This window comes from Gavialis gangeticus, unplaced genomic scaffold (assembly GCF_001723915.1).
Source record: "Gavialis gangeticus isolate Ggan-Ray unplaced genomic scaffold, GavGan_comp1, whole genome shotgun sequence".
Lineage (NCBI taxonomy): Eukaryota > Metazoa > Chordata > Crocodylia > Gavialidae > Gavialis > Gavialis gangeticus.
This window is the reverse complement of record NW_017729019.1, coordinates 1,129,916-1,137,928: the sequence shown is the minus strand read 5'-3', so window position 1 is coordinate 1,137,928 and position 8,013 is coordinate 1,129,916. Positions and strand designations below refer to the sequence as shown.

The 8,013-nt window shown below is 53.4% G+C and overlaps 1 protein-coding gene across 2 annotated transcripts in view; it reads right to left on the bottom strand.

The window, feature by feature from the left end:
• The window catches only part of LOC109295132 (receptor-type tyrosine-protein phosphatase V-like), an 81,853-nt gene that overhangs the window by 47,091 nt on the left and 26,749 nt on the right, over window positions 1-8,013 (bottom strand). For both annotated transcript variants that reach the window (XM_019513792.1, XM_019513793.1), the window contains exons 14-17: window positions 7,089-7,361; window positions 4,717-4,989; window positions 2,766-3,038; window positions 770-1,042 (exon numbers count right to left, since the gene is read on the bottom strand). In XM_019513792.1, coding sequence (XP_019369337.1) covers window positions 770-1,042; window positions 2,766-3,038; window positions 4,717-4,989; window positions 7,089-7,361 — 1,092 coding nt within the window. The remainder of the gene's footprint in view (window positions 1-769; window positions 1,043-2,765; window positions 3,039-4,716; window positions 4,990-7,088; window positions 7,362-8,013) is intronic.

The window sequence follows — 8,013 nt, the reverse complement described above, 5'->3', positions numbered from 1 at the left end:
CGAGCAGGTCCAAGGAGGTGATCCTCCCCCTCTATGCGACACTGGTCAGGCCACAGTTGGAGTACTGCGTCCAGTTCTGGGCGCCGCACTTCAGGAGGGATGTGGACAACATGGAGAGGGTCCAGAGGAGGGCCACTCGCATGATCAGGGGGCTGCAGGGCAGGCCCTACGAGGAGAGGCTATGGGACCTGAACCTGTTCAGCCTCCACAAGAGAAGGCCGAGGGGGGATCTAGTGGCATGTTACAAACTAGTCAGAGGGGACCAGCAGGCATTGGGGGAGTCCCTGTTCCCCCGAACACTACCAGGAGTGACTAGGAATAACGGTCACAAGCTGGCAGGGGGTAGATTCAGTCTAGACATCAAGAGGCGCTACGTCATGGTCAGGGTGGCTAGGGTCTGCAACCAACTCCCAAGAGAAGTGGTGCTGGCTCCTACCCTGAGGGTCTTTAGGAGGAGGCTAGACAATCACTTTGCTGGGGTTGTTTGACCCCAGTACTCTTTCCTGCCATGGCAGGGGGTCGGACTTGATGATCTGCTCAGGTCCCTTCCGACCCTACTAACTATGAAACTTCAGTCCTCCTCAGGCTCCTGCTCTGTCTTCTGGCAGGAGATCCCTCCACTGGAAGCAACATGGCATCACTCACCCCATGACAGCTGATTGGGAGCCTGCAGTCACTACATCCCCATGTGTTTCAGCCCCTGCTCTGCATAGACAGGCATTAATTTCTAGCACCTGCAAACTCCTGCCTCGTGGAAGCCCACACCCACCTACTGGCACTGCCAAGATTCCTGTGCTGTTCCAATATGGCCCGGCCACGCAGCTCAAGGAAACCGAGTAATTTCTGCCTGGGACCAGCCCCCAGAACACATGCTGGACCTGCCCCCGGGCCAGGGTGTGCCGTCGTGGGAGTGTGCCGTTCCCAGGTTCACGCAGCCAGAGCTGGCAGTAGTCCTGCTGGCTGGAGGAGGGTCCCCATGACACCGACAGCAGTGTGCGATTCTCCCCAATCACCGCAGAGAGATCCGCTGGAACTAAGGGGGCTGCATTATAAAAAAAGCCACAGGAGAAAGTCAGGTCTCAGGCAAGCTGCACCATCCCAAACCCTGACAGAAAATCCAGGAGGGCAATAGGGAATAACCATGCTATTTTTCATTTAAATCCACCCTTTTATTTCTGCTGCACTAGGGTTTTTTCTTTCTTCTCAATCTTGAATTGCCCCAGGGAGGTTTTGTACTTGTCTCCTGAATTCATTTTCTAATTGGTGGTAAATTCCCAGATTTTCCCTAAACAAGTGTCCCTATTAAGAAGTGTCATCTGAAAACCTTTGTCTCTGCCGAGAGAGACAAGCCTGGGGTTACTTGTGTGAGAACACACCCAGCACAAATAAGCAAATAGCCCCTGCTACACTTGCAACCAGCATTGCCTTCCAGTGTGGATACTGTGGACGTGGGAGACCTGGAATATTCTGCCTGGACTGTATTCCTCCATCAGGCTTTGATGTTTGGAGCTTATGAGTTTTATGTGCCTGACTCCCTTAGGAGCCCTTGAAGATTAACCAACATCTAGGGTGAGGAATCTAACCTTAGGCTACTGTGGAAAACAGGGGCTTGGGTATATAAAATCACATCATTACAACTTTACGAATTCACTGAAAGTCTAAACTGCATTTCATTAGTACTGAGGCTGTTTTTATCATGAAGTGACAAAACTTTTGTCTTTTCTGTCATGAAGAGGGAGTAGCGGCTGGCAGAACTACCAGCTTTCAGCATAACACAGATTTTGGAAGGGATGTTAAAATTCATGCCCAGAACTTGAGCTGTTCTCTAACTATTACATGTCAACTGGGACTATCAGGAGGACAGACTATCCCAGGTGAGTCTCACAGCTCCCTCTGAAACATCTTGCTCTGGGCACTCCTGGAAACGAAGCTTGGCTAGCTGAGCCCAAGGTCTGATCTGGCATGGGAGCTTCTCTCTTTCTAAAAGAAGGGCAGGTCCCTCCTTCCTGCAAATCAGTGATCTTCTGCTGGAGGCCAGCACCCAGGCACTTCCAGCACCCAGTGCAGCCTGTGGGAGTTGGCATGTAGGGGACCATCCTCCTCTGCCACTTGTACCAGCAACTTAAACGATTCTACAGTGGCAGCCTTGGTGCCACAAGGCTGTGCAGACCGAAATGCCTACTGTGGGCAAGCAGCACTTGTTTTGCCTTTCCACATTGCCTCTAACAGGGCAAGCCCATTTGTTTACACCCTGAATCATAAATTCCAAGAGCGCCCAAAGGAGCTGAGTCCCAGAGAGGACGCTGGAGGCAGAGCGCTGCTGTTGCTGCATCCTGTGGCTACAAGGCCATGCCCCTGAATGGACAGGAGCAATGGCTTGGGGGATTCCCTTTTCTGTGCAACAGTCTTTGCTACAAACAGCCCAAGTGCCTAAAGGCGAATGGCCACCAGTGCGAGACAGGGAGGACAGAAAACCTGTCCTGGGACACTGACCTCAGCTTCCTCACTTTCCTACAGGTGGGTGCATGAGGGCACCACACAAGCCAACCATTCATGACTCCTTCTTGATGGCTCTGCCTCCAAGGAGTGTAGAGTCAGTGCCTGCAGGTCACGAGCTGTCAGAGAGCAGCTCTAGCCTCTCCCCCCTCCCCTGTGCCCTGTGGTAACACCACACCACCGCACTGCAGCTTCCCCACCACGAGTACCATGTGTACACAATGCTCTGCCACTCCCTGGCACTGAGTGAAGCACAGCACGCCACTCACTTGTCCAGTCACTGATGTTGCCTGCTGATGCCACGTATGGCCCAGCCATAGAGACCACCTCTAGCAAATACTTGTGCCCCGGAGCCAGGCGTGAGAAGGTGAACTTGCTGGCATCTCTCCCAACAGAAGCATTGGCTGCCACAAAACCTGAGCCCGCATGGTACAGGGTGAGCAGGTAGCCATCTCGTTCTCCAGCAGCTGCACCCCACGATGCCGTCAGCCTGTCAGGGTGCCCCTGGTTTGTCATGTACACATTAAGGGGTGGCAGTGGGTCTAAAGAAACACCAAGAGAAAAGATGGAAGCTGCGTGTACCAGCAAAGGTCTAGAGCATCCCCCACTTGGATGCATTACCATCAGCTAGCACACTCTGTCCCCTCCCTTGCCAGCATCTGGGGAAGGCAGGACTGTGCTCCTAGGATGCAGGCTGGCTGACAGTTCCCATTGCTTTTCTTCCCGGTGCCAAGTATTCTGAAATCCTGCCCTGAGATGAGCTCAGTAATAGGTGTGGAAGTGAAGGGCCTCCACCTGCCAGGGGGAACCTGTGCATCAGATATGTTTGGGCCGATGGGGAAAGTTTTCAGGTGTTCATGGCTGGTTCTGCAGGTGGATCTGGGCTAGTGTCTGTTGGCCAAGGCCTGTGGGTAGGGACAGTAGGAGCCGTGCCACCCTGGCAGGAGCTCCAGCAAAACACATCAGCATGAGTGACACACTACCCTGCTCCCCTCTCATCTTGAAAAGTCCCTTTGGGGATACAGCTCACCCCACACCTGCAGCCTGCCCAACCTGTGGCATGATGCCTGGGATCAACGTATCTGACTAACAAGGCACATTTCCTGTAAAAGTGATGCTAAACTACACGCAAAATCCCTGAGAAGCTCCAACATAAAGAAATCAACTAGGTGCTCTGGGTCTGCACCATCACTCCTGTGAACTCAAGGGGCTGCAGGAGGCTGGCCAAGGACTTACAGTGCCTCTGATATCAACTCATGCTAACAGAGCTCCTTGTAGAGACAAACGGACTTGTCACAGAAAACATTTTCCTACTAGCTCAACTGCACCACCCCCCAAAGTGGCCATCAGGTAAGCATTACATGCTGTATCATCAGGTGTATTACAGGTGCAGACACAAACCTGAAAGACTTAGGTCATTTCTCAGGCTGCCAGCAGCGAGACAGGTAGCAATTAGAAAAACATTAGCTTGTGATTTGACAGGGAAAGAAAGTCACAGCACTGTAATTACAGGCCTGATTGCCAGAGCACAGGTTCACTTTATACCAGTCCTGCCCACTTACAGGCACACGCTTACTTTAGTTAGTCTATAAGCTGCAAATCTACCCTGCCTCCTACTTGACTTCAGAACAAGGTGTCTGTCTACTTAGGGCTTGTCTGCACTGCAGCTGCAGTAGGTCCCAGTGCCCAGGGTCAAGAGTGCACCCATCCGAGTTTGCTGCCGTGCTCCAAATCTAGTACATTAGTGAGGCTGCTTCAGACTCATTCCCAGAAGCCACTCTCGATCGCTGTCTCTAGCAGGCTTAAGAGCAGCCACCAGAATTGGCCTCATTGGTGCTTCCAGGTTGGAGTGTACCAGTAGGTGCAGGTGGGCAGAGTGTGGGCATTATGTGTTCAAGCCCCGCTGCCAAGACCAATTGCCTCATGGTATAGACAAGCCATGGAAGCAATGTCCCAGCTGCCGTCCTACAGTGGGAAGGCTGTGAGCTTAGTCTGCCTGAATCCTGCTGAGTGCTTGGCCAGTACTTATAGGTTCACCTCCCTTGCCTGCACCCTCCAGCCTGCCAAAGCCAAAGCACATGAATTCTGCTGACACAGGAGCTCAGCCCCTTCCTGGGGGATCAATACCCGAGTGAGCCATTGGGGTCTGAGTGAGGAACGGTGAGCCTGCTTTAATTGGCTCCTTGGGCTGTGGCCTCATGGATGCTTTGCGCTACTCACATGTCCAGTCACTGATGTTCCTCGCGGGCGTCAAGCAGGGCCCAGCCTTGGAGACTGCTTCCAGGATGTACCTGTGTCCTGGGGCCAGGCCCACAAAGGTGAAGTTGTGGGCATCTTTTCCAAGGGAGACATTTGCCACCACGGTGCCTGATCCCGCATGGTACAGGGTTAGCATGTAGCTGTCTCGGCTCCCTGCCGCAGCTTCCCAGGATGCACTCAGCCTGTCGGGCTGCCCCTCATTCACTAGGCGCAGGGACGGTGGGGCCAGAGGACCTGAGAGATCAGAAGACAGCACATTAAGGAGTGGAGGCAATGTCAGCCTGCATGGGGTGCTGCATGTCAGTGCTTTGGCTGTCCAGGCAGAGAAGCTCACAGTTACCCTGTCACACTCATCCTGACTCCCTCCCCACTCCTTCCCATCACACATTGCTTCTCCCTCCCGGCCCACCCTCATACACTGCTGCCAGCCCCTCATGCCACGTCAGAGTCCCTTCCCCTGATGCATGCGTTTTCCCCACTCACAGATTCATAGATGTTAGGGTTGGAAGGGACCTCAACACATGATTGAGTCCGACCTCTTGCCTGGGCAGGAAAGAGCGCTGGGGTCACATGACCCCAGCCAGATGCCTATCCAGCCCTCTCCTAAAGACCCCCAAGGTAGGGGGGAGCACCACCTCCCTTGGAAACCCATTCCATACTTTGGCCACCCTTACCATGAAGATATCTAGCCTAAATCTGCTCTCTGTCAGTTTGTGACCATTGTTCCTTGTTACCCCAAGAGGTGCCCTGGTGAACAGAGCATCTCCGATACCTTGTTGCATCCCCCTAATGAATTTGTAGGCGGCCACAAGATCACCTCCCAGCCTTCTCTTGTGGAGACTGAAGAGGTCCAGGTCCCTCAGTCTCCCCTCAGAGGGCTTGTCCTGTAAGCCCCTAACCATATGAGTGGCCCTCCTCTGGACCCTCTCCAGGTTATCCACATCCCTCTTGAAGTATGGTGCCCAAAACTGGACACAGTACTCCAACTGCGGTCTGACCAATGCCGCATAGGGGGGAAGTATCACCTCCTTGGCTCTATTCGTCATGCATCTGCTGACGCATGATGAACTACAGTTAGCTTTGCTGATGATTTCATCACACTGGCAACTCATGTTCATCTTGGAGTCCACTATGACTCCGAGATCCCTTTCCGCTTCTGTGCTGCTGAGAGGGTCACTTCCCACCCTGTAGGTGTGCTGGATACTTTGCACCCTAGGTGCAGCACTCTGCACTTGTCTTTGTTGTACTGCATCCTATTGTGTACTGCCCACTTTTCTAATCTGTCTGCAATCGTTCTCTACCCTCCAGAGTGTGCACTTCACCCCACAATGTAGTATCATCTGCAAACTTGGACAGAGTATGCTTCACACCCACATCCAAGTCACTGATGAAGATATTGAAGATCACAGGTCCAAGGACCGAACCCTGCAGGACCCCACTACCCACATCCTTTCAGGTTGATACTGACCCATCTACTACCACTCTCTGGGTGTGACCACTAAGCCAATTTGCCACCCACCAGACCGTGTAAACATCTATGTCACAGCCTTCTAATTTATTTATGAGAATAGGATGAGATACCGTATTGAAGGCCTTGCTAAAGTTCAAGAAAATGACATCCACCTCTACTAAGTCCACTCCTGGGACTCCATCCACATGCTGGTGCCTGTGGGGAGCTGCTGAGATGGATCTGAAGTGCAAGTGCTCCTAGATCCTTCTGCTCCTATGCACTCATCTGTGCCCCTCCTAGAGCCTGCATGGCAAGCTGGTGTCAGCGAGGCCAACTCCAAATGTGCCCCAGGCTACTGAGCGTGTTGCAGCTGAGCCAGTCCCAAGGTCACCAGATCCCAACCAGAAGGATCCTGAACCAACGGCCTCTTCCCTCCCCGTGCTTCTTTAGGTGGGAAGTTCCAGGATCCCATTCACAAGCATGCAGATGAACTCTGTCCTTCGCATGGATGTGGACTGGCATGTCTGTATGTGTCCCCGTCGGGATGTGCATATGCTGATGTCAGGGTATACATGTCACTGTGATGAAATGCATGAGTACTCTGCCCACATGTATGTACTTATGTGAAAGGGCATTGCTTTGGAGCCCTGTATGTGTGGTAGAAGCATGTCCATGCCATGTACATCTGTGTGGCTGTGCATGGCTACCTTTTTCTGTGAACATGCCAGTGGGAGGGGTGTAACCCATTGTCCTCCCCCATTAGCAGTGTCTGAGCTCCTGCACGTGCCAATCACCACCCACCACTGCCAGGATCTTCAGACTCCCTTCTGTCGCAGCCTCCTCTTTGCACCTCCCAAAAGGGAAATCTAATTGCAGCACTCACAGGTCCAATTGCTGACGTTGGCAGCTGATGCCCAATAGGGTCCAGCTGTGGAGACAACCTCCAGCAAGTACTCATGTCCCGGGGCCAGATCCTCAAAGGTGAAGTTGTGGGCATCTTTCCCAAGAGAGGTCCTTGCAACCACGGTGCCTGATCCCACGTGGCACAGGATTAGTGTGTAGCTGTCTTGGCTCCCTGCCGCTGCTCCCCATGATGCGCTCAGCATGTCAGGGTGCCCCTCATTCACCAGGTGCACAGCTAGTGGGGCCAGAGGACCTAAGGAGGGAAGCCAGCACTTCAGGATGCAGTATCTCCAGCTATGAAACACTCTGCAGCCTGGCCAGAGCACAGGTGCTGGGAAAGACCTGGGCACAACTGCCTTGGGCTGTGCGCGGCAGGCCCAGCAGTACCAGCTCTGTTGGTGCAGCAGAGGGACGGCAGTACTAGACAATGCTGAGAGTCTGATTCTGTCATGGCACTCCCTGGCACTGTGCTTGCAGCCAGCTCCCCTGCTGGGACTCTGCCATCTGTCCCACTCCTTCCTACGCTCTCCATCCACCAGACAGGCTATCCCTCTGGCTCCCCTCTTCAGTGGCTACTCTTGGAGGTGCCCAAGGTGTGAGAGATATGAACACGCCACATGGCCTAGCAGGGACCGAGCTGGATCTAGGGGTGTGTGAGTGAAAGATGTGGGAGGGGAATCCAGCTGGCTGGGATCAGAATGACCTGACTGCTGGCTTGGGAGAGGGATTACCATGTCTGGCTCCCTGTGTGTGTGTGTTCACGCATGCATGCAGGTTGTCTCTGAAGGTGCATGCACAAGTGTGAAGGCATGTGCATCTGCCTATCCAAGGTGTGTGCACACACATGTGTGAGGGAACATGTGGGGGTGTGAGGGTGAGTGTGCCTGAGCAAAGGAAGGGGACGT